Source organism: Rhinatrema bivittatum, chromosome 19 (assembly GCF_901001135.1).
Source record: "Rhinatrema bivittatum chromosome 19, aRhiBiv1.1, whole genome shotgun sequence".
Lineage (NCBI taxonomy): Eukaryota > Metazoa > Chordata > Amphibia > Gymnophiona > Rhinatrematidae > Rhinatrema > Rhinatrema bivittatum.
This window is the reverse complement of record NC_042633.1, coordinates 33,008,549-33,033,180: the sequence shown is the minus strand read 5'-3', so window position 1 is coordinate 33,033,180 and position 24,632 is coordinate 33,008,549. Positions and strand designations below refer to the sequence as shown.

The 24,632-nt window shown below is 49.0% G+C and overlaps 1 protein-coding gene across 1 annotated transcript; it reads left to right on the top strand.

Annotated features, from left to right (window-relative positions):
* On the top strand, positions 1-24,632 carry LOC115081014. The gene is made up of 15 exons (XM_029585522.1): positions 1-217; positions 4,110-4,246; positions 5,985-6,058; positions 9,036-9,137; positions 9,511-9,615; positions 12,495-12,547; positions 13,413-13,552; positions 14,812-14,882; positions 15,873-15,980; positions 16,192-16,305; positions 18,102-18,154; positions 18,244-18,383; positions 22,086-22,153; positions 22,949-23,053; positions 24,298-24,632. Exons 1-15 carry the CDS (start codon positions 107-109, stop codon positions 24,396-24,398), a joined length of 1,482 nt encoding a protein of 493 aa, XP_029441382.1. The 5' UTR covers positions 1-106; the 3' UTR covers positions 24,399-24,632.

Genomic DNA, 24,632 nt, shown 5'->3' with positions numbered 1-24,632 from the left:
ACTCTTGGCGTGGATGTAACTCCAGCCAGCCTTAGCCCCCAAACACTGCCGTGTTAGTGCATCGTGCACCTCGGCTCTGTGAACACCAAAGGCTATAACCGCGCCGATGGCTCTCCCTCGTCCTCTCGCCCTCCTCCTCCTCCTCCTGGGCTCTGCATACTCTGCCCCACCGGGGTGCGAAGACTTTCCAGAAAGCAACCCCGTGAATCTTACACAGGTAAGAGCCCTGCTGGGTATTTATCCGTCCCATCTCCTCTCTCTCTCTCTCTCACTCCACCCGTCTCACTGCCTCTCTTCTCCATCCCGAGATGCGCAGGGCCGGTGCGAGGATGGTAGGTACTCCAGGGGCACATTCAGCCTCGCAGCCTCTCTCCCGACCACAGGCTCCCTCCTCACCCAAGAAACTCGGACACCTGAGCCCGACAATTGTGTTGACCCGCCACCACCCTTCCCAGAACAACCCTGTAAAAAAAGCCCCACATAACCGGACATAGGGTGGATCATTTTGAAAAAGCCACTCGTGAGGGTAAATCTCTCGTTTGCCCCGGCGAAAGGGCTCTTTGGATCTCGCCCACCCTGACAGTGCGCAGGGTTCAAAGGGCAAGCAGGCACCGGCTTCCTCTCTGAGCAGGGGTGCAAAGCCCACGGGCCACTTACTTAAGTTATATATTTGTGTGCTGAAAAGCATCTCTTGTCCAGCTTCCTAAAAAGAAAAAAAAACCTCTGAGCAATTAACAGATTTAATAAAAAACGAAAACTACAAATTCATCCGCATGTTAAAACAGACAACACAGACTCCTGCAGACCATCACCAAGCCATGAGAGCCGTAGATAGCGTCCGGCTATACCTTCTGTTCTTCCACGTACTTTGCACCAAAATGTACAAGTATCGCCCCCTACCCCCATGCTTTTAAATAGCAAACTTTCACGTCACAGTGTCTGCTGAACGGGTAAAATAAATCCATACCACGGTCTTCGAAATGATTGGTTGGGCTGAACTTGCAAGTTCCCTCTCATCATCTTAAAAAAAATTATTATTATTTTCTTTTTGTAATTATTAAGTCATCTCAGTACCAGTGACACCAACTCCCTCCATTACCAGGCACATCGTCAAGTTGCATAAATGTCACTCGCAACCTCTACGGCAAACCTCCCAATCCGAAACGGCACTAACACCCGGAAATCAAACAGCAACAGCCCTACCTATGTAAAGGCAGCAATGCAAATATTACACCAGGCATCCTCCAAGGAGAAAACACAAAGGTGAGGCCTAGCAGTTGAAGTAATGGGCTGAGCATCAGGGAAGCCAGGGCTCAGATCCTGCTGTTCTTTCTCCCATTGCCGCAGGTACCCACTTGGGTTACAATCTTTGGGGCAGGACTCATTGTACCTGAATTCTACAAATGTATTTATTTTGAATTCTTATATACCGACATTCCTGTAAAGTATACAGATCATACCGGTTTAAATGCTTTAGGCTGCATTCAGCATCGTTTGGAAAAGTGGGGTGTGGAAATCCAAAATATATTATTAGCAGTATACCCCCTCCTGGGACAACAGAACAGGCTGGAGAGCACAGAAACTGCACGTTAGCTGTTACCTCACGTTGGTCTCACACACACACACACACAAAGCAGAAATAGAAATATGCAGACAAAAACTGAATTCTTGCCCACTCCAGCCTCAACCCTATTCACTGTAGGACAGGAGGGAAGAGGAGGCTGGATTAAGGAGCAGAGTGACTCTTCAGCTGCCACTTGTCACGCCAAAAGACATCAATGCAGATACTAGAAAGTGCCCTAGAACACCAAGACGCCTCCTGTTGGGAGGCGCAAATTGGAAAACGGAATGGGTTTGGGCATTTCCACAGACCCCTGCCACAGAATACCTCATTGCAGAGAACAGTGATCTGACGAGGGACAATGCAGACCAGAACCAAATCCTGGGAATTGTCCTTGCCCTTTCTGTACCCTGTGAGGTTAAAGGCTTTGTGTCTGGGGACACTCTTGGAGCGAGCCGGAGAAACCCGAAGACCTGAATATTTCCCTCTGCGGGCCGGCTGAATTTTTTTTTCTGAGTAATTCATTACCCGCCCAAATTTAGCCTGATAAAAAGGAGGCGGGGATAGACACGTCCCAGGGCCGTGCCTATCCCCGGTGGGCACTGTTGTTCAACGGTGGCCAGATAAAGTTAGCAGGATACGTCTGGTTGGAAAAATACCTGTCTTAAAACCTCATCCAGATACCTTTATCCAGGTATATTCAGTATAACATTTATTCAGGTAAAGTCCACTGAATATACAGTTAAAATCATCCGGGTAACTTTACTCAGATAGCTTTCCCATTCACCAGCTTGCTGATATTGACCTCTGTAATTTTAAATATTATTATTTTTCCCTTTCTTTTAAACACTGTATGTATTATTTTGGCAATACGTGCACATATCGTCATGCCAGTAAACTTATCTGAATCTGCTCTCTCCACTCCAGCCTCATCCCCACCCCTCCTGTTCCCTGTACTAGAGGTGGAGAGGCGGGGGGAGGGCAACAGGAGGGAGGGGCTGGATTAGGGAGCAGAGTGACTCATCCTTGTTCTGCTCCCTCTACTCTAGCCTCTCTCCCTCTCCTCCTGTTCCCAGTACTACAGGCTGGGAGGAAAGGGGCTAGGGCAGGAAGCAGGAAGGCTATTGGCTGCTTCCTCAGATTCAAGACACTGGCCAACAGCGTAAACAGATAGAGAGACACCCCCCCCCCCCAAAACAGTTGCACTCTAGGCAGTCGCCTAGTCTGCCTAATAGAAGAGCTGCCCTTGAAGATGGATTAGCGATGACAGAGTTATTATTAATCTGTTTGCTCAGGGGTCGATTCTTGATGGTTTCAGACTTCTTTGCACGGTGGCCAATCAGATCGTGTAGTTGATGCAGAATATTAGGTGAAGCCAGCAGATATTAGACAACTTTTAGGAAGTTTCTAGCTTCAAAACTTCAGCCAGAGGTAGAACAAAGTCTGTTGCCCGTAGAGGCAGGCAGCGCAATTGCTCTGCCAGGCTTGTACACCAATGTATAGTCATAGGCGCTCACCGTGAGAGTCTAGCGCTGCATCTGTGGTGACAAGACGAGGGGTGTAGGCTTGTTTTTGGAGATTATGCCCAATAGAGAATTGCGGTCAGTATAGATTTCAAAAGCCTAGCAATCCCTGTACAGTGCATTCAGAAAGTATTCAGACCCCTTCACATTTTCCACATTTTGTTATGTCTTATTCTAAAATGGATAATAGGCATTTTTCCCCTCCTCAATCTGCATACAATACCACATAATGACAAAGCAAAATCAAGTTTGTAGAAATGTGTGCAAATGAATTAAACAAAACAAAACCGAAATATCACATTTACATTAAGCATTCACCCACTCCAATAGCTGCGGTTCCAACTCATCTGACTTTTATTTACAAGCTGCTCCGCAGGCACAATTTGAGTTTGCACGGGTTTTTAAACAGCCGTGATGAGCCTGCACAGTGGTTTCCATTTCGCAGTTTTCAAAATGACCCCCCTCCTCCTCGAAACCTTTCCGTGCAGAATGAGCCTAACGTGGAGCCGTGGGATCACGGATCTCAATCCAAGAGCCAAACCACTGGTGTTTCTTTTTCAGGCTTCAGATATTGCTACTCAGCTCCAAGGCGTTAAAGCATGGGGCTTCCGGCTTGCTCAACCCTAGAAAGGATCTTCTGGCTCAATCCCTACTGAATGCTTCCCTTTCTCAAAAGGCACTATACATTGAATCCTGTTCGTTCCATAAAGGAAGGGATTCGCAGCCTCCTTAGAGGTCGTGTGTGTTAGGAGGCTCCACGTTTACTCACTGGTCCATTCCTTCTCCCCGATGGGGAGAAGGAATGGATTTGCAAACTCCACTAGGAGACTGGCATGCTTTCTCTAGCAAATTCTCTCTCTCTTTCTCTCTCTCGGCTTCACTCCTTGCCTCACCCATCAATCTGATGCTCACCCTCCAGTCTGCAGCTTGTCTCTGGAGGAGCTGGTAGCGGGCGCTGCTGCTGGCTCCCTTCTGCGACTGAAGCTTGAAATAATTGAAGTTATGTCCTGATCTTGCGAACACAGGCCCTGGGGAAGTGGCACCTGGTCGCCGGTGCTTATCGCACTGCTGAAAGCCTAGCCCAGGACAAGCAAATCAGCTTCGCCGGGATCAAAATCTCCGAGGAGAATGATGTGATCAATTTCACCTACAGCATCACGATGTGAGTGTTCGGGAGAGGCGGCCCTTGCCAGGGGGAGGCGTTTTGCACAAGTTCTGTCCCGCTGTTTCCTCCGTCTGGATTTCAGCGGGGGGAGCCGTCACGTGTGGCTTCTACGCTCTAATCCTGACCGTCCTGCTCTCATCAGAGAACCATGACGTTGATGGAAATGACGCAGCTTGCGATTTTTTTTCAGGCAAGCCGCATTATTTCATTAACACGAAATTGCCGAGTAATCAGCCGCTTTGCACGAATTTGCATTCAAAGCAAACTCATTGCCATTCCTGTGATATAGGGGGGGTGAAATAACTTGAGGTACTGTTGCCGTGCTAAGGTTCTTCCTGCTTGATAAATGGCTAACGCCGCTTAACACGCGGTAAATGGCTAACGCTGCTTAGCAAACGTCCCCCTTTCATGAACCCCTGCCACTTTGTGACTTCTGCGGTGTTTCGCCCTGCGGTAAACTTCCGCAAGGAAAAACAAAACCCGCAATGGTAAATGCCCCTCCTACAATGTGCGATGTCAGACTGAGACTGTGAGACTGCCATCCCTGAAAGGGGCTGATGGCCCCACCCCCCCATAAGTTGCAAAACCTCCTGAGGGTCTCCATAGGTTCCCTGCCCCTGGAGGCAGCCCGCTCTTCAAAGAATTAAAAAGACATTTGAAAATTGGCACCATGCCCCGCCCCCACCCCCCCCAACTCCCCAGGCTCCAGGCCCACAGGCGGCCATGTTCCAAAATGGCGCCACCCGGCCTTTACCGCACTACGAGTTGGAGCAAAGACCCTGTGGTGCCATTTTGGAACATGGCCGCCACCAGGCCAGGAGCCTGTGGGTTGCTCCAGGCCCCCACTGTATCACCAGGACTAACTTTGGGAGGGTCCAAAGTGTGGGCTAAGGTGGGAGGGTGGGGGTCACGGCCTCTGGGGGCGGATTTTTGTTTTGAAGAGGAGGAAGGGCCTGCCACCCATTGTCAAACTATTTTTTTTTTATTATTATTATTTTAACAGCAGGCTGCCTCCAGGGATAGGGGGGAAGAGGGGGGGCAGGGAATCTATGGATACCCCCGGGGGGGGAGGTGTTTGCAACTTTTGCGGAGGGGAGAAGTGACTTAGGGCCGTTGGACGCTTCGAGCCACATCCCCGGATGCACGGGGGGGGGGGGGGCGTACAACTCTTGAGTTGTAGCTAACTTCATGTTAAATATCACGGCTTACAATTTTTTTAGGCTTGATTATTTGATTTGCATGGTTTCGAATAATAATGAGCTGATTACCATGCATTTGCCTGCTGATCGGCTAATTTAAATACGCGCCGCGATGCCGGGGTCTGAAATAAAGTGAGGCGCTGTCCCCATGTGTGGTAAGTGGCCCTGATGCGGCTTTGCGGACGAGCCCCTAACCGAGGCAATGGAGGGCGACGCGTCTTGTCCAGAGTCACGAGCAGCGCTGGCAGGACCTGAGCCCTGACTTCGCCTGCTTCGCAGCCTGAAGGAGAAGGCCTCGGTATCTGGGGAAACCTTCTCCGAGCGCGTAGTTTTCCTTTGAAGACTGCTGCAAAGATGGCAGCTACGTGGGCAGTTTGAGAATTTGGCCTTAAAATATGCTTTTTTTTTAAAAAAAACAATGTTTTTTTGAATGCTGATCTATTTATTTATCTATTGCTTTTTCTCTGCCGCCGTTTAGAGGAGCCCATCACGACGGCGTGCGTGCTTTACAGAAATGCAATCTCCTTCTTCCGCAGGTTAAGGTCGGTCTACTTTAGGGAGAGAGACAATCTCCAGGTCTCGGAGGGACCCGACGGCCTGACCTTTAAAGGTAGGTGTTCCCGTACCCCGCAGCTCTCGGGTTCGGTTTGCTAAAAAAAAACCTGCAAGCCCCGCGGCGCGGGGGAGGGAGCGTGCGGGTCGGCGGACATGTCCGCAGGCTCTTTTTCTTTTTTTTTTTTGGAAGAGACGACTCTCCACGGAGTTTCCCTCGAACGTTCAGGGGCCGGGGGAAGGCTTACGGCGGCTGCTTTGCCCGCGCAGGCAAAGTCAACATGAGGGGGGGGGGGGAAAGCCTGCAGGGAATCGCATAATGAAATCCCCCCCTCCCCGGGGGCTCGCTTTCCTCCTCGCCGCCCTCTCCTATCCCCTTTTCCCCCTGGCAAAAAGTGTGCCCGCGGCGAAACGGCACGCGGCCCCTTTTTGGCTGCCGAAAGGAATGCGAATTTCAGCCTGGGCTAAATGTATTTATTTATTTATCATTTTACAACGTAAACAAAGAATACACTTTGTATGAAATATGGTACGTGATGTGAAGAAAAGTTTTAACGACCAGGGGTTCTATAATTAAAGGATCCCGGAGCACATTATAGTCACGACCCCGGCCCAAAAATCTCATCTCTCCAACCTATCAAGGTAACATGAGGGGAGGGGGGGAGTAATTTCTAACATATTTTAAGGAGAAATCGCTTCTTTCTACAACAGGGTAACCCATAGAGGGTAATTACATCACAGTTAACTTTCTCTGATCCTCAGATATTAATTCCTGGTCGCCGTTTGCCTTCTGCTATTTAGGGGCTCCTTCAAATGGTCTGGCTTAAAAACTATTGGACATTTTTATGACGCATCAGCATGGGTAGCGAAGCTGGAAAATCGCCCCCATTGCCGTCGCTTCAGGTCTCATAGAGAGAAAAGCTTTTTGTCGAAGTTGCGTTGGCCTGGCTAAATCCAGAGGCACTGGCAGGGCCTGTCCTTGATAGAGCACATTTACATTTTTAAAACAAGCTTTCCTAATGAGACTGAAGTCCCGTTCGGAGCAGAGAGAAACGAATAATAATACAGCTCTTTCGGTCACTTCTAACTCTGAATTTTCCAGGTACCGGGTAAGATGTAGGCAATCAGGCCTAATCTCTTCTACTTTTGAAACATTACCAGTTCTCTGAACCAGAAAGCTGATTTCTTTTTTTATCTGTTCCAAGGGAACTTTTAAGGCCTCTTGCAGGTACCTTTTAAAAGTTATAAGCGGTAATTCACCCATTATCTTAGGGAAATTCGGCAATCTTATATTTAGATGCCTTAAGGGGTTCTCAGAGGAAATTAAAGAGTCCCGCACCAAATTAGCAGAAGTGCCTTGCAATTTCTTAACTTCTGTTTTTATAGACTGGGTGGCGTGCACTTGCTCTTGCAGTGCTAGCCCATGGTCTTTTGTTACTGAGTCCAATTTCTTTCCCATTTCTTCCTGTCCGCGCGCCTTCCAGACCGTGATGGGCCCAAAACGTGCGCCGTCCTGGGGGCGCCGCCCTTGTTTCCGCCTTAGCTGTCTCGTTGGAGCCGGCGCAGCGAAGGCAGCGGGTCCTAGGAGCCGGGGGGCTTCCTCGATGTTCCCCCCTTTCAGAAGATCGCCAGCGTCGAGAGAAAGTGCTGGAAGCTTGGTTGAGGGGGAAGGAGAGAGGAAGAGGATGGGCCGGTAGCAGAAGTGACAGACGCCATGCGCCGTGCCATGTGGAGGAGGATCCTCCGGTCGCCCGGAAGGGGTCGAGGCTGCGGAGGCGGCATTCACAGTCCTCGGGGGCGAGGAGGAGGAGGGTGGGTGGGTGGGGAGTTTCAAATCACTGCTTGACAGTGACGCTTGCCCTGGGATCTGAGGTTTCTCCAGGAGCAGAGGAAGATCAGGATGGAAGAGAATTCAGAAGGCTTCACCTGGAATTATGCAGACAGGTCACACGGTTCCACTCTCATGCCCTCCCCCCCTCCCCCCCCACACACTCACACACACACACACACGTCTGCCCTGCATATACACGGACATGGAGAAAGCGAGGCCCCCGTGTGTGAGCAGGACTGAAGCGGGTAAACAGACAGGCCAGCTCTCGGCCAAGCCGACAAACAGTTCCACCGATAACCTTTACGCTGGCAGCTCCGAGGCGACGGCAAACAAAAAAAATCTCAGCAGCGGGCAAACCACAGCCCTACGCTTCACTTCAGCTGGAACGGGCCAGCCTCTTACACTCTAGTTATTTTCACAGGCATTGCGGCGGCGGCACCAGGAAAAGCGCGGTCGCCCGTCCCGCTAGCTGGCAAGGTAGGGCCGGCCCTGGGGACGAGCCGGAGCGAGCTTCAGCAGCGGCCCTCAGCCCTGGCAAGATGTGGGAAGCCTGTGGTCCTTCAGCTCAGTTACTTCCCTAAAGACAGTCCAAGGTTTCGTGGTGGGGGTGGACGGGGCATCTGCAGAGCTACGTTTATAGCTGTGCAGTGATGGCAGTCTCACCCCGGAGGCATCAGCAGGGTGTCTCAGCCTGTCGGCATAGCACTAGAGCAGCAAGCAAACGTTTGAGCTGCCCTGGCTTGCTCCGTGATTGGAGGAGCCTTTTTTTCTCTCTCTTTTCACTTGCTGGGGGTCACGTACTCTCTCTTGTTCAGCTCTGGGATTTTTCCGTCGCGGTTGTCCGCAGCTTCTGGCCACGCAGTGGAAAACCTGCGTTGAGTTCCCCGCAAAGGGCTGTAATCCAAGGTAATAGACTTGCACTCCCATTATCAGGAGCTTTTGCATCCACGTTAGCTCAATATCCACACAAAAAAAACAAAAAACCACAATTTTAAACTTAAAAACCCAGTTCTACGTTCAGCAGCTATCTGCTTGAGCACAGGATTACTCAGCTCCGGTCCCTAATGTCCACAAAACAAATCCGTTCTTTGGGATATCCCAAAATCACCATCCGCGCTTACTATCTGTGCGCATTTTGGTTCCTGCCTGCTGGAGCGCGCCCCTCTTCTAGTGCGTTTTTAGGCAAATGCTCCTCTCTTTCCAGCTCAGGGCGACAGCGTGCTCACCGTGAAGAGAAAGGTGTCCGAGGACTGCCTCGCTATGACCGTGCCGGAGGGTTCTGCAGACGTGGGGATCGTCCTTGCCTGTAAGTGTAAAGGAGACGTCTACTCCATAGGGTCAAACTCATCAGCAGAGGGGGGGTCAGATGCCATCTTTGTTGTGACCAAAATCCCCCAAACCCTGTCAAAATGGGAAAGGTTCTGTTCTGAGATTTATTGACAGAGATCATTTATTTTTATTTATTTTTATCTTTTCTATACCGATGCTCCTGTATAGGATACATATCGCACCGGTTTACATGGAACTGAAACTGTCGCCGAATGGCGTATACAATGAAACATAGGAACCATGAACGTGCGGGGACAATAAACAGAAATGTGAAAACTTTAGCAACATAAGAGAGTACACTATCATATAATGTAGTAGATAATCTCTTGTTTTATTTCCACCTTCTGTAGGTAAGTCTCACAGAGCTCCTAAGTCTGTGGTGGACGATTTCACAAGCTATGCAGCCTGCCAGAATTACCTCTTTACCAACGTGCGTGACAATGCTACACGTTTCGGTGAGGAGAATGTCCGATTTCACCTTTTAACAAAAACAGTGGCAATGGTTGACCGTGGCTGTGATGGGCCTCTCAAACGCCAGGTTCTTAAGATGAAAGACTCCTCTAGGGAGGCTCTGTCAGGGTGGGAAGATCTTTGTTAAGTAGAAGAAGGCTACCATCCACCCTAAAAGGAACCATCGTAACGGCAACAGCTCTTTACGTTAGGAAAGTAAATAAAAATAAGACGCATGATGGCTTTCAAAAGAGATGGGTGAAAAGGGCAAAATTATCAGTATTCAAAGGGTACAAGGGATGTCAGAAAGAGTATGCAGGGAATACTATCTGGAGAAATTGAGGGAAGCGAGGAAGAGAGACAGGAATGCAAAAGGGAGAGCCAAAGAAAAGATAGCTAAGTGGTAAAGTGAGGTGATTAGACTTTTTTTTTATTACGTCAGCGGAGAAAGGACATGCAGAGATGGGATTTTAGGACTGAGAGGTGAATAGAAAAAAGGTGTGGACTATGACAAGAAGCGGACATACTAAACAAATAATTTTGTTCAATGTTCTCCAAGAAAGGACTGGAAGAGAACTACCAATAAATGGCAAAGGTACATATGGTAGAGGGGTACTAGATGATCTTCAATTGGAGGATGATCATAGGACAACTCTGTTTACAAATGGGGGAATGCCATTGGTCACTATGCCATTGGTCTCCGTCAGTGGCCAACCATCCCCTCCAAGTTCATGATGTTGATATTTTTTCTTGAGATTTATTTATTTAATTTTATTTATTTAAAAACTTTTCTATACCGTCGCTAAGTTATATACCATCGCAACGGTTTACAAATAGGAGATATGCCTTCAAAGCATCTTTGTAGCATTACTCCTGGTTGCCCCAAGTTCTGTAGCAAAAAAAAAATGAAGTGGGCATAGAGAACTTGTTTAAAGAGTCAGCAGGTGCACATCCACATAAAATATCCAATCCAGTGAAGTTGATGGTTGATGATCATCAACTCAATACAGGCGACATTTGCTTCAACACGCTCATGGGTGTTTGTTTGGAATCTTCCCATTTAGGGATAAATTTTCAAACGCACACGTAACTGTAGAGTGGGGGTGGACAACTCTGCTACTCGAAGACTCCAAAATAGGTCACACTGTGTCAACCACATGCAGATCTATTTCTTGCTTATTCATTAGCGATATTCTGAAAACCTGACTGGTTTGGAGTTCTTGAGGAACAGAGTTGCCCTCTCCTGCTGAAGAGTTATGTGTATCATTTGAAACACACACAATAAACCAACCCAACTTTCCAGCGTTAGATGATGTTCGCACAAGTTGACTTTGAATATTGGATTGCTATGCGCATAACTTTATCCACTGCAGAACGGGACACAAAGTTAGACAGCAGTTGGCATGCTGTTTACACATGTAACTCTTGGAAAATATCTTCCCTCACAGAATACCCCTATTTTCATGCAGGTAAATTTGTGTTGGGACATTCATAGGAGGATGAGCACACAGGGCCAACTTTCACGTGCCTAGGTCCCAACCAAGCTTTTATTTATTTGTTTGTTTATTTTATTTACCATGACATTCTTGCCTTTTGTCAGTCCTCAAAGGGGATAACGATCAGCACTACATCAAAAGAGTGCAATATCCTTACAATAAATGCAAAACAAAATTCCTCCTGCCCCCGACCTAGCTCTTCTCATCCACTCAATCCCCACAGCCACAATGCTCAAGCCTTAAACATCTTCTGTTGAAATATTACCTAGATCCAAAAGTTTGGTTGTAAAGCCAGACCTTGATGCTTTCCAAAAACAGAGGTACTTGTTCTCTACCTGAATGTCATAAATACATTTCTTTTTTTTTTTTTTAATTTTCAAAGGGGGAGATAAGGCACCTTTTTCGACAGATACGGTTTGCATGGAGCTAACAAAAGTGAAAGTAGATAGGACAACAGGGCCAGGCGGGATACATCCCACAGGGTCAGTCTGATGGCTCGGTGACTGAGATGGAGTTGATCCCTTGGCCAGGACTCTGTTCCGTGGGTTGACCAGGGCTGAAAATTCATGAAGGAACCGCCAGCCACGGCTCAGCTGCTACATATCTGGCAGCTGTACCGAGAGGCCACGGAAGCGGGATCCCGGACAGAGGGGCCCCCCGGGGCGTGACTCCCGGCTTCCGTGTCTGAGCTTGAGTAGAGTGGAGTGTAAACATGGACTCTCTTCTTTTGCAACTACCTGATCTTTCATTCCCCTCTCTCTCCCCCCCCCCCTCCATTTTTAATCACAGCGCGGTCCAGCCCAGCCACCGCAGTGACGGTCCTTGGCCGCGGGGGCCCACGGACTGCGGAATCCGGATAACGAGGTCCCCGTCGCCGGGAACCACTGTTGAAAAGACGGCCGAGGCTCCCTCCCCTTCTGGGAGCCACGACGGAGGCCTCTGCAGCACCCCCGGCCCTGGTCCAACCCGGGCAGCGGATCCTAGCCCTGTGGCTGTGCTCGGCGCATGCTCATTGAGCCCCCGAGGCCGGCTCCTCCCCAAATAAACACTTTGAGGGGGAAAAAAAAAAAAGATATATCCCAGGATATTGAGATCTCCTCTTGGCGGTTGTGTTCAGTCACTATCTGGCGACAGGACTGGCTGCAGAGGACCGGAGGAGGGTTAGGTGACAACGCGTTTCATAAAAGGAGGCGAAGTATCTAATCCCACGCAGTGCACGAGCCCAATCAGAAATCCGTTGAGTGCTCGTTTCTGACACTGCTCCTAAGGTGGCTTTTCCCAAGGGAAGCCGGGGAGAGGCTTTAAAGATGCTTAAGAAGGACGAGCTAGCAGTCTTATTTTTTTCAGGGTTCATCTCATAATTTACATTTTTTTTTTTTTAAATTCAGCATTGATCTGCGAGGAGATACTTCAGAAAGATCCTCTTGGAGAGACCAGTAAGGTCAGTGACGTAAACTGCATGGATGGATGGACTGATGGATGGAGGAATGGATAGATTTAAGGTCAGGTAATGGACGCATGGTTGGGTGGATGAGCGGCTGGAGGACAGAGTGATGGTTGCGCGGCTGGATGGATGTGAATGAAGTGAAGAGGAATGGGGGCGGCTTGCGGGAATGATGGCTACTACCTGGAGATTAATTTCCTAATTAAATAAATATACACACGGTTAATGCGACTCCAACATTGCTCTATGCTTCAAGGGCAAGAGGAACTAGAAAAAAAAAAAAAAAGAGGATTTGCATCCACAAAAAAGCAGGGGAATAGCTGGCTTGATTCGGTGGTTACTACCCCAAACCAAATAAGCCTGATATTTCACTTTCAATGCATATCCAGCATAGCTCTCTGCTTCAATGGCAGGGGGAATGATGAAAAGATCTCTGCTTCAATGGCAGGGGGAATGAAGTAAAGATGATTTATATTCGGACAAAAACCAACAAGGACTGAGTTGCATAGGCTGGATAAACACGAGTGGGAGTAGCTTGCTATGACGGCGGTTACTACCCCTAAACAATTAGCTAGATACTTCAATTAGATGCAGCTCCAGCGCTGCTAACTACATCGATGGCGGGGGTGAAAGGGAAATAAATCGATATCGGGGGTGGAAGGGATGGCGGGGGTGGAAGGGAAATAGAACAAAAAGTCACTTACAAGGGACAAGAGAAACAGATAAGTATGGGGGAGAAAAAAAGAAAAAGAAGTGAAAGCTTGCTGGGCAGACTGGATCGACCGTTTGGTCTTCTTCTGCCCTCATTTTTATGTTTCTATGAGCGGCTTAGCCGCACAGGGTCTCTTTTGTGTTTCGACAGATCTTAGGCAGATGGACGCTGGCCGCCAAGGCTTCTTCCAGTCCGAGATCCCCAGCTGAGGACGAGAATCATGTGGACGGCTGGCTAGAATTCGCCGCGCCCGGTGGCGAGGAGGTGACGGTCACTCGGAGCCCCGACGCGTAAGCCCCCGGCTCGCAGGGGAACCCAGCCTACCTTCCAGCCCCCCAGGATTTTACCAAAAAAAAAAACCCCAGGGGTATTACCCTAGCCTAAATAATATCGACAGTCAGTCGTGGACCTCGAAATCAAAGCGCTGGGAGGTCCATGTTGAAAAGTTTTGCCTGACTTAGCCGGAAAAACCGTGGAATTCAAAAATCCCACCGCTCAGGCTTATCCGGGTGCGTTTTTAGGGGGACACAAATCTACTCAGCTGAATCAGAGGTCTTCTGGCGCGGGTGCTAAATTAACCAGAGATAACACTAACATTCAGCATCACCCAGCTAAAGCTGCCAGTGCTGCAGCTCTCTCCTAAGTTAGCCGGATCAACGTGGCAGGGTAATGCACGATTTCATGGGACACATTCAGGGGTGCAGCTCCGCTGCTGAACGTGTGGTCGACCTTAAAGCAGGCAAGTTTATCTGGCTCAACTTATCCGAACAGCCCACAGCTCAACAGGGACCTCCGAGTGATTTTTGTATTCCTAAAAGTATAGATTTACATCATCGTTAGGCTATTGTTTTTCTTGTATATAATAAAAATGTACCTTTCCAGTGCAAAGCACCAACAAGAAAAAGTATTATTGAGTAAATGTTTTTATTAACATGGAAATAAAAAGAACACTAAACTGTACGAAACGAGAAAACCAAACGGAGAAACAGCGCGGCCTGTGCGAAAGGCAGCGGTAAATGGCCTGACGCAGCTGAAAGAGGATTAAAAAAAGAAAAAAAAAAAACCCCAGCGAAAGCACGTGCCCTGCGCTGCTGGGCGAAAGGTCCCGGGTACCGGTCCTGACCCCGGGCCTGTGCTTCTCAGGATCTGTCCTGGTTAAAAAAAAAATGAGGCGCTGACTCGGAAAACCTCTCGCTCTCTGTGGCAGCAAATCCGGGTTCCATTCCTGGCTCTGGCCTTGCTCTCCTCGCTGGCAGGAGGCTGGCCTGGATGCCGATCCTGGCTTTGCTTCCTGCCCACCCACCCCCTTGGGTTCTGGGCTGTTTGAAAAGGAAAGCTGTGGTGGGTTCCATTCCCGTCTCCGGTTCCTTCTCTCAAGCCTGGCCAGTCGCCACGTAGAGAAGCCTCTTGATGGAGGTTGCATCCCTGTCCTCTCGGGCATAGGAGCCAGGGCTCAGCTGGAGTCCGGCAGGAGGCGTGGGAGGCACGGTGTCCTGAGGGGGGATGGATTGATTTATTTTGTATCCATCACGGCTCTCCTCTCTCGTAGGATGGATGTGGACGAGATTAAAGAGGGTAAATACATCATTAAGGAGCAGCAGCTGCATCTGGAAACTACAGGTATGGACACGTTTAGGTAGAAAATTATGGGGGAAATGGCACCAGAGCCCGGATCACGTCACGGTTGAGAGGCACCTGGAATCCATGCGTGCATAAACGCTAAAGGGGACCTTCCCTTTTCCCAGTGTGACCGGATGGCCAGGGGAGCACATCCTGGCCTGCTTGCAGGGTTCTCCTGAGTAGCGAGTGGCTGGCCTGATGGTGTATTGGACCTTGGGAGGGTGGATCTCTCTTCCAGATGGTACAGGCTACTCACAGATTAGGGGGAACTCCCTCGACTGAGACTGGTGCAATGAGTTCAGACCAGCCTTGGAATCCGGGGTTCCAAAATCGAGTCAGTTTATCTTCCAGCCCCATTGGCAGGCACGTCGCCGGCAAATGAAATCAACGTCTGAGCCTTGACGGTGAGAACAGAAGGCAAATTACCAGTTCAAGGCGGCAGGACCCGCAGCAGTTGACAGGCGTCAGGAGCTGGTTTCTGAGTCCCTGCTTCCTTACCCAGGGACGGGTAAAGGAGATGCCAGCTGAAAAGGCTTGAAATCCCCCCCCCCCCCCTCAGGAACACCCAGCTTGGTAAAAAAAAAAACGATATTATGGCCACACGATTCACTGCCACTGACCAATATGGACTCCAGGGAGAAGATCCTGTACCGTGTACTGCATCTTTTCTGTTAGGGACAAACAGAATAGGAGTGGGCTGGTCTTGGTCTTCCCTTTTCCTCAGTGTGTGAGAGGTGTGAAATCTTTCATCTTTGTTAAGGATTTGTTAGTCGCTTATGCAATGCGAGCTCTAAGCGATGAGGATGATGATGGATGATTTAATATTGCAGCCATTAGTCTATACACAAATCCCAGCTCACGTGGAGGGAGCCATTTTCTTGGCTGATGATGGCGTTGATTTGATGACATCATGAGGTCCCATTGTCTGTCTCGGAATGCTTTGCCTCACCCTCCCTTATCACAGACTTCACGGCGTTTTCTTTCTTAAAGATACAGAATCGGTGATCCTGACCGTCTACAGGACTTGTCCGGATGAATTAGTCCTGCTCGCGCATCGGTCTGCGCCGGGATCATCAAGTTCTAGTCTTTTCCTGCTCAGTGAGTACCCGGGGGTGGAGGGGATGGAAGCGTGCGTGTGTGTGCGTGTGTGTGTGTGTGGGGGTCCTCATTAGGAGATGGTGGAGAAGGTGTGTGTGTGTGGGGGGGGGGGGGGGGGACGGCTCTCTGACACAGTTCGTGGAGGTCTCTCTCCTGCTGCGGCACTGGCGTCGCCTCTGACAGTAATGGATCCCTCACTCTGCTTTTTCAGCCAAGTCTGGGATGGTTCAGCCCTTTGAGAAGGAGAAATTTAAAAATCAGGCTCTCTGCAGCCTTCTGCCCCACGTCTACGGGATTCCTGCTGAGCAGCACAAGCACCCCAATGGTGAGGACTGTTTAATAAAGGTACATAGCCTTCAGGTGGCGGCAGCTTGGAAGACTGGCTTGACTGGACGGGTAGTATGAAAGAGCAACAGAAACACTCTCTGGACTTTGACCAGTATACTTTTGAATAAAAAAGCGGAGGTTTGTTTCTTTCCCATTTTCAGTGGAAGCTGCATATTAACCAGATAAACTTTTGTTAATTTATGTGACTTTGTGTGTTGGGGAGGGGGGGTGTGAAGGTTCGTGTGGGACGATTAGAATTGTCTGTCTACTCATTGTGTTACAAGCGAGTGATGGCCGTAAAATTATGCACGCACCCTTCTGCACCTTATTATTGAGTTTGTGTTTCCAGAGGGCCACTGGGAGGAGAGTGTAGGGCTCCAAGCAAAATGGCTGTATGTATTGGCAGGGTGTACCCCAATATCTTTGGGCTACATGGCGCCCTGGATCGTCGATGGGAGGGGAGGCGCCCCATCCGATGACATGGGCCAGCCGGGGGTGGTGGGTGGTGCTGGTGCTGGTGGGGAGGCTTCCCTGATGAGGCAAATGCACAATTGCAGCGGCGCAGAAACCCGCAGACCGGTACGGACACACGATCTGAACGCTGTGAAGAAGTAACGCCACAAATTTAAATCGCCAGGAGTCAGCTTGAAGGAGAAGCTGCCATTTGTGCGTGAGGTGTTAAAGGAGACCCTGCGCGTTGGTAGATGCCCTTAGAAACCCTTTCAGCCTGGCGCTCGCCCTCTGTCCAGTGGCCCTGCAGGGTGAAGTCCAGGGCGGAATCCTGTAAATCAAACAGCTCTCAGTCTGGGCCACACAGAGGTCAAGAGTCCAGGGTGTGAGGTATACGTGACCCCAGGCGACTCTTAGCGGTGGGGGGGGGGGGGGGTGAGGGGTAAAGTCTGGATCCCCAGCGGTAGGAAAGTGACGGATAAAGCCCAGGTACCCGAGGCAACGGAAGATAGAATAGGATGGACTGTCATCAGGAAAAGTGGAATTTAACCCTGAGTTTCCCTGGTTAGCAACCCCTGGCTCTAACCACTAGGCACAGAGGTTCCTCAGGAGTGGGGGAGTGAGGGGGTAACGCCCAGGACCAACACAGAGGATCCCCAATTGCAAGGAAGGTAAAAGCCAGAGATCAAGTGGGGACTCTGCAGTATTGCCCAGGAAGGAAACTGGGCAGACTGGATGGTCCTGATCCATCGTCATTGCTTTTGAGTTTCTAAATCTTCGAGAAACCAAAGGAGGTTCTGGAGGCCAGAGGTCTTCGAAGGAATATTTAACCATGGAGCGATGTGCATTGTTTCCAAACCAGACACACAAGAAGTAAAGACACCCTCCCGCCCCCTCCCCTGCCATATCAGTGACGTTTTACCATTGATATCTTTCTCTCCTAAAGTCTTCATAAGCTGCTTTAATTCTCCTGCACCTCTGCAGAACTGTGTCAGCAAGAGAGTTGGAGCTGGTGTGCGTGTGTGTGTGCGTGTGCGTACGTGCGTGTGTGTGTGTGCGTGTGCGTGCGTGTGCGTGCGTGCATGTGTGAGGGTGCGTGTGTGTGTGAGGGTGTGTGTGCGTGTGCATGCATGTGCGTGCGTGTGCATGCGTGTGTGAGGGTGCGTGTGTGAGGGTGTGGGTGTGTGTGTGTGAGTGTGTGTGTGAAGGTGTGTGAGGGTGTGTGTGTGTGTGTGTGCGTGTGTGAGAGAGAGAGGCAAGGGAGGATTTTGCAAAAATTCAGGAATGGCGATTTCCATTTTTCAGGAATTATTTCATATATATATATTTTTTTTTTTAATACAGCATCAACTTGCAACAAAATTCTTCGGAGAGATCCTCCTAAAGAAATCAGTGAGGTCAGTGAAATAAAATGAATGGACGGGAGGAGAGCTAGAAAGATGGAGGCCTGGTGGTTAAGTTGCACAGTGTCTTTGCGTTTCCATAGGTCTCAGGCAGGTGGACACTCGTTGCCAAGGCTTCCAGCTACAAAAGATGCCCGTGCATGCGTCAGGACGAGGTGGATGGCTGGCTGGAATTCACGCTGCAAGGAGATGAGAAAGTGACAGTCACCCGGAGCCCCGACAGGTAAGGGTCATGAGTTTTCTCAGGCCAGCTTAGCAGACCTGTAGGTTGTGGGGGGTGGTGGGTGACTGTTCTCTGGAGAAGGATGAAAGGACTCCGATACCTGAAACTGGAGCAGAGCGTCCCATATGGCTCTCATCAGGAGGATCCACAGTGCACATGGCGGCAAGACTGGAGGAGCCATGATAGGCTGAGGACCAAGACTGAAGGATCAACTTGTGCCTTGGCAGATTATGGCTTCCGGAGCCAGTGAGCTCCGAGTTCGTTTCTGGAAGATCTCAGGGCCTGGCCACGTCCACAGGTTCCATCAACGAGTTCAGCCCAGCAGTACCCTATTTACTGGTACTTCGTACTCACTTTAACACCACGCACTGTTCTAAGCGAGGAAGAACAAGATAACAATTGTAAACAATATAAACCAACATAAAACTATCTAAAACAAAAAAAATAGACAACAAGCATAAGCTCAGTCCAAAAACACCAGCATTGATGATGAACAACAAATTACAGTTGTGTAATAATATAAAAGAGTGAAACCCTATACAGCAGGAAGTATATTTATTTGATTTATATTAGCAACAACAATCTAAACAGAACAGGCTGTCACAAGATTCATTAAAAATGCACTGAAAGAGCCGGGCTTGTAAAACTTTACTTATGAACTGAAGACCACAGGTCCATCGAGTCCAGCATCCTCTCTGCGACCGCGGCCAGTCTGGGTTGCAGGTTCCCATAAAGTAGAGCTAATTCCTATTACTCACTCCCAGGGGTAGCAAGAGCTTTCTTTAGTCTACCTCTCTCTCAGTGGGGCCGATGCAATAAAGTCGCGTAGAAAGCTGAACAGTCAGCGCCCGCTCTCTTAACGCGCCCCCAAGGGGGGGGAGGGCGCCATGCGATATTAAAATCAGAGGGTCGCGTTAGCAAGGTGGTGCTAGGGTCGCGCAAACCCAATCAGTTTCCGTGACCGCCGTACGCAGGCTCACAGGTCTATAGTTTCCCGGTGACCTCTGGAGATTTGTTAAAAATTGGCATTATATCGGCTACCTTCCCGTTTTCAGGTATCGTTACTGTTTTAAGAAAGTTACAGATTACTAGTAACAGATTTGCAGTTTTATGTTTTAAATTATTTGAGAACTCTGGGGTGGATGTGTCAGGATCTAACCAAAAAAAAAAAACCCCAAACACCAACAACACAATAGCTGCACCTTCAGTGGATATTCTCTAACAAAGCTTACAGTTTGCAGCGAACCACCAGAGCGCACAAAAAGATGCAGCATCCCCTTACCCGGGTGGAGAGAAACCCGACCCAGCTCACCACAGGTCCTCGTCGTCGGTGTAGCCTTGTTCAGACCCAGCAGTGGACGCTCAGGAGACCCTGGCCGTGCCAGCAGAGAAATGGCTGCTGGCCAACACTTAAAAACGGCTGGGTGAGCAGGGAGGGTTTACCTATAGCCAATGGGGGTCTGTTTGGGCACAGCCCACAGTGACAAAACGCTAGGGCTTCCCCAGCTCCTCAGAAACAGCTCCAGTCTGCCACCTCGGGGTCGACGCTTCGGATCCCACAACCAACCTTTCCTGGTGATTTGCTACTCTTTAGTTTGTCAGTCCGATGTGTTACGTCCTCCATTGCCACAGAATACTTGTTTTGGTTGCTCAGAATCCCCCATCCTTAAAGAATGTTTCAGGGGCGGGTTCGTCCCCAGCGTCCTCCTCCGTAAAAGACCCGAGGCAAATAATTCATTCAGGTTTTTTTCTGCTGTTTCCTTGTCCTCCCTGAGCACCCCTTGCTCTCCCCCTGGGTCATCCGGTGCTCCAGTTGACCCAGGCTTTTTTGCTTCAGGTTAAAACAAATCGTAGGAAGTATTTTTTTTTTCCACTCGGCACACGGTCAAGCTGTGGAATCCGTTACCAACAGACGTGGCCAAGGCCAGCTAAAAAAGTCCATAAATAGCTATTAGCCAAGTAGACTTGGGAAATCCAGCGCTTATCCCTAGGAGTGAAATATATCTGGGGATCTGCCGGGTACTTGTGCCCTGGACTAGAAACTCTCAGAGACAGAACGCCGGGCTCAATGGACCTTAGTCTAACCAAGCATAGCACTTCTTATGGTCCTATGAATGTACTTGTAAAGTTTTTATTTTTTCTCTCTGGCAAGCTTCTGCTCAAATTATCTCTTGGCCTTTCTACATCTAAGTTGCCAGTGCTTATGCCCTTGCCTGTTTCCATCATTTGGATCCGCTTTTCATTTTATGAATGATGCCCTTTTATCTTTAACTGCTTCCTTTACCTCACCATTAAACCATGCTGGCAGACATCTGGTCTTCCTTCAACCTTTTTTTTTTTTTATTTCATGAAATACGTTTTATCTGGGCTTCCAAAATGGTATTTGTAAATAGTGTCCATGAATCATGCAAGCTTTTAACCTTTGCAACCACTCCCTTTAGTTATTTTCTAAATGATTTCCTCATTCTATCATAGTCTCCCTTTTTAAAGTTATATCCTGTGGCAGTAGTTTTACTTACAGCTCCTCCCCTCCGGTGATTGTGTCAGATTTGATTGCATTATGAAAGCCATTGGTTAGCAGCCCCAAAATAGTAACCCCTTGCATCAGGTCATGTGTTCCTCTGAGGCATAGATCTAAAGTAGCTGCCCAACACGTCAGTTCTAGGACTGGCTGTCCCATGAAGCAGTCATTTATGGCGACCAGAAACTTGACCTCTCTAGCACGTTCCCGATGAGACACTGACCCAATCAACACTGGGGTCACTGAAATCTCCCATTATTATTGTGTTTCTAAATTGCCTTGCTTTTTTAAATTTCATATAGTATTTTACAGACTGGTTCTTCATATTTGCCCAGTGGCTGGTAGTATACACCCACTACTATACTCTTACCTGTCACACATGGAATTTCTGTCCATAAGGATTCTGCAGTGCATTTTCTTTCCTGCAGAATTTTACATACAGTGTCACTCCTCTACCAATTTGATCTGCCCTCTCATGTTGATATGATTTATATCTTGGTGTCACGGTGTCCCATTGGCTATCCTCCTTCCACCATGTATCTGAAATGCCTGTTATAATCTATATCTTCCTATGCATTCTAACTCACCAATCACAAGGCAAATATTCTTGAATGCCTTGTACTTCCAGTGAGAGTTTACTACACAGGGATGGGCCAACAACGCATCTAAGGACCTGCTCTCAGGAAGACACCAGGCATTGCCTCTTTTAGAGAAGGGACAGAAAGTAAATGAGCTTGCAGCGATCTTGGCACTATGATCAAAAGGCGAAGCTCAAGATAAGTGGCCCCCTTCCATTTTAAGCATCTGAAAACTAAGCCCAATATTTCTTTTTTTTTTAAAAGGAAGATGAGCCAAAACCGGCATCCAACATAAACGAGGTCACGTATGAACTAATTGTAAGCAGTAGGTGCGGTCTTAAGGACTGGGTTCCCTTGCCAGCTGTGGCTCCTTTTCTCAGGTCCGTGCAGTCTTTCAGAAGTAGAGAGCTCGCCGTCCCTGAGGGAGGTCCCCTGTGAAAGTATCCCCCCGGGAGTTGTAGGCAGTTCTCTCAGCCACAAGAGGGCGCTGCAGGGCTCAGCCTCTATACGGTGGGAGGAGCATGGCGGCATGAGCTTTGTTGTTGTTGTTTTTTTTTAATGTTTTTTTTTTTAAGAATCCATAACGTCTCTCATCTTTTGCAGCGTAGATATGGAGGAGGTGCCAGATCGTGAATATTTCATTATGCTGAACGGGTTCCACCTGCCAAAAGGTATGGACGCATATTCTGGGAGACCATTATGTGAAAGAATAGTGCCAAAAAGGTAGATCACACACAATCAGGAGTCATCTTGAAGGAGACCTGTCCTTTCCTCAGTCTGGAGTTGGGGGTGCGTGTGTGTGTGTGTGTGGTATTAAAGGAGACCTGTCCTTTCCTCAGTCTGGAGTTGGGGGTGCGTGTGTGTGTGTGTGTGTGTGTGTGTGGTATTAAAGGAGACCTGCCCTTTCTTCAGGCTGGAATCAGTGCATGTGCACTGTTAAATGACTAACATTTATGTTGCATTACTGACACATTTCAACTTTAAGACAGCAATCTTCAAAGCCATTTAAGTGGGTGAAGAGCAATTCTCCCACGTAGATAGGCCATCAGGGAATTGCCCACCCTCAATGCATCTAAAAGTGCGGGCGACATTCTGCTCTCAGAGGATCTTTAACTCACTGAGTGGAGACAAAAGTGTGTAGGGAGACGGCACCTTCAAATCCACATGCATTGGCTTTGCATGAATAAAAGCGCCAGCAGGAAAAAAAAAAAAAGGCAGGCCCCAGTGTCGAGCGAAAGTCCACATTCACTTCCACTTTAAAAGTCGGGGCACGGCCCATGAGCGAAAAATACCCCATGGACTTTTGTCTCGAAATGCATGGTTCGCAAAAGCGGAATTGGAAGGAGCCATCTTGTTGGCTCATGGCATCGATAATGTCACTGTCCCAGCACCATTTTATCCTGATTTCTCTGATCCCCCCACCCTTATCACAGACTTTATGTGCCCCCTCTATGTTTTCATTTCAGAGCTGGTGGCCCTCACTGTCTTCAAGACTTGTCCAGATGACTTACTCCTCCTGTACGTGACCAAGCTTTTGAAAACCCCCATCAGGACTACTCTCATGCTGCTCTGTGAGTATCCACAGTGGAGGAAAGGAGGGGCAAGAGGGTGGAGAGGGAGCGGGAGGAGGAGGTGGGTAACTGCTGCCCTGTACAGTGGTGGATCTCTCCTGCGTCCTGCAAGAAACACTCCTAGTAACGAGTGCAGAACAGAACTGGGACTCTCCCCCTTTACTGCTCACTCTACAAAAAAGTGATATTCAAATTCTAGTGTCGCCTCCGGAACAGCAACTCAGCCAGGCAGCGTGTGACAACTGACAACCTTTCAATAACCACACAACACCTATACAGTAAAGCTGCCACGCCACAACAGCCTTCACCGCCAGGAGGCCCATAGCAACAACCCTAGCTACGAAAAGGCAGCAATGCAAATACTGCATCGGGACCTAGAACACCAATGCACCTCCTACTGGGGGTCAAGAGAACGAGCGGGTCTGCTACCGGTCCCCTCCGCAGAAACTGCACCCCCGGCAGAATCCCTCATAGAACACGGGCAGACCCAGCGCGTACAGGACCCCACAGAATCAGAAATATGCAAACACACACTGAACCGGAAAACCCAAGAAGCCAGACTCCATACGCGCTTCTTCCTGCACCGTGCAATATCCAAAGCTGCCCGTTTTCCATAGCATGCTCTCCTTTCTCCTATGTCCTCTTTCTGCTCCTCCTCCGGTATCCCCTTCCCTTCCCCCAACCAGATCCAGGCACCTCTCCTTCTCATCCCACCATCCCCAGTCCTGCCTCGTCCCTCCCCCCTCCACCCATTCCCACCATGCCTGGTCTTCTCTCCCACCTGACCCCCCCCCCCCCCTCTCCCCATCAAGGGTCCTTCCTCCCTCTCCTTCCATCCCACCGATCCCTGATATTCTCTGCCCTCCGTTTCTCTTCACAGCTTCCATCTCTCTTCCCTTTGTTGCCATCTTGTTTCTTCTCACGCTGGGTTTCTCCCCCCTCGTCTTTCAGCTCTCTTGGCTACCCCTCTTCTCCATTTTCCTCTCTCCTACACTTCCATTCCTTTTATCTCCCACCCCTTCCCTATCCACTTCATTTATCCCATATGCAGTGGCAATAGGGCTTCCTGCGGCGCTGACCGAACTTAAACCTCCCAAGCTTCCTCTGTTGGATGCGAGTTTCTCACTCTAGGGATGGGATAAGACGCTCAAAGTGGGAGCCTCCTGCTCAATGCGGGGAGGAGACTTAGGCAGGTCTGCTGATAATATAATAAAAGGTTTCTCACGCTCTTTTTTTTTTTTCAGCTAAGTCTGGGACAGCTCCGGCCTACATAATGGAGAAATTTAAAGCCCGGGCTCGCTGTGAAAAACTTGCAAATGTTTATGGGATTCCTGATGATCAGTAAAGTGATGAGGAGGATTCACCAAGCAATACCCAGCCTTATCTTAGCTGATCCCTCCAGTGCCCTCACAGCACACCAAGCCCTAATTACGTGTATGTCCGTCTCTTTCAGATCACAAGGACATGTAACGTTTCCTCGCTGGAAGGCCTTCTTCAAAATCCAGAAAGTGTTTTTTATAATTAAAAGCTAGAATCTATCAGATACAATAAAATTACAGCTTGTAAAATGAAGAACGGG

Coding starts and splice junctions, on each gene's coding strand:
- LOC115081014 (XM_029585522.1), top strand. CDS start 107: ATGGCTCTCCCTCGTCCTCTCGCCCTCCTCCTCCTCCTCCTGGGCTCT. Junction 6,059..9,035: donor CGACGGCCTGACCTTTAAAG/GTAGGTGTTCCC, acceptor CTCTCTTTCCAG/CTCAGGGCGACAGCGTGCTC. Junction 13,553..14,811: donor GTCACTCGGAGCCCCGACGC/GTAAGCCCCCGG, acceptor CCTCTCTCGTAG/GATGGATGTGGACGAGATTA.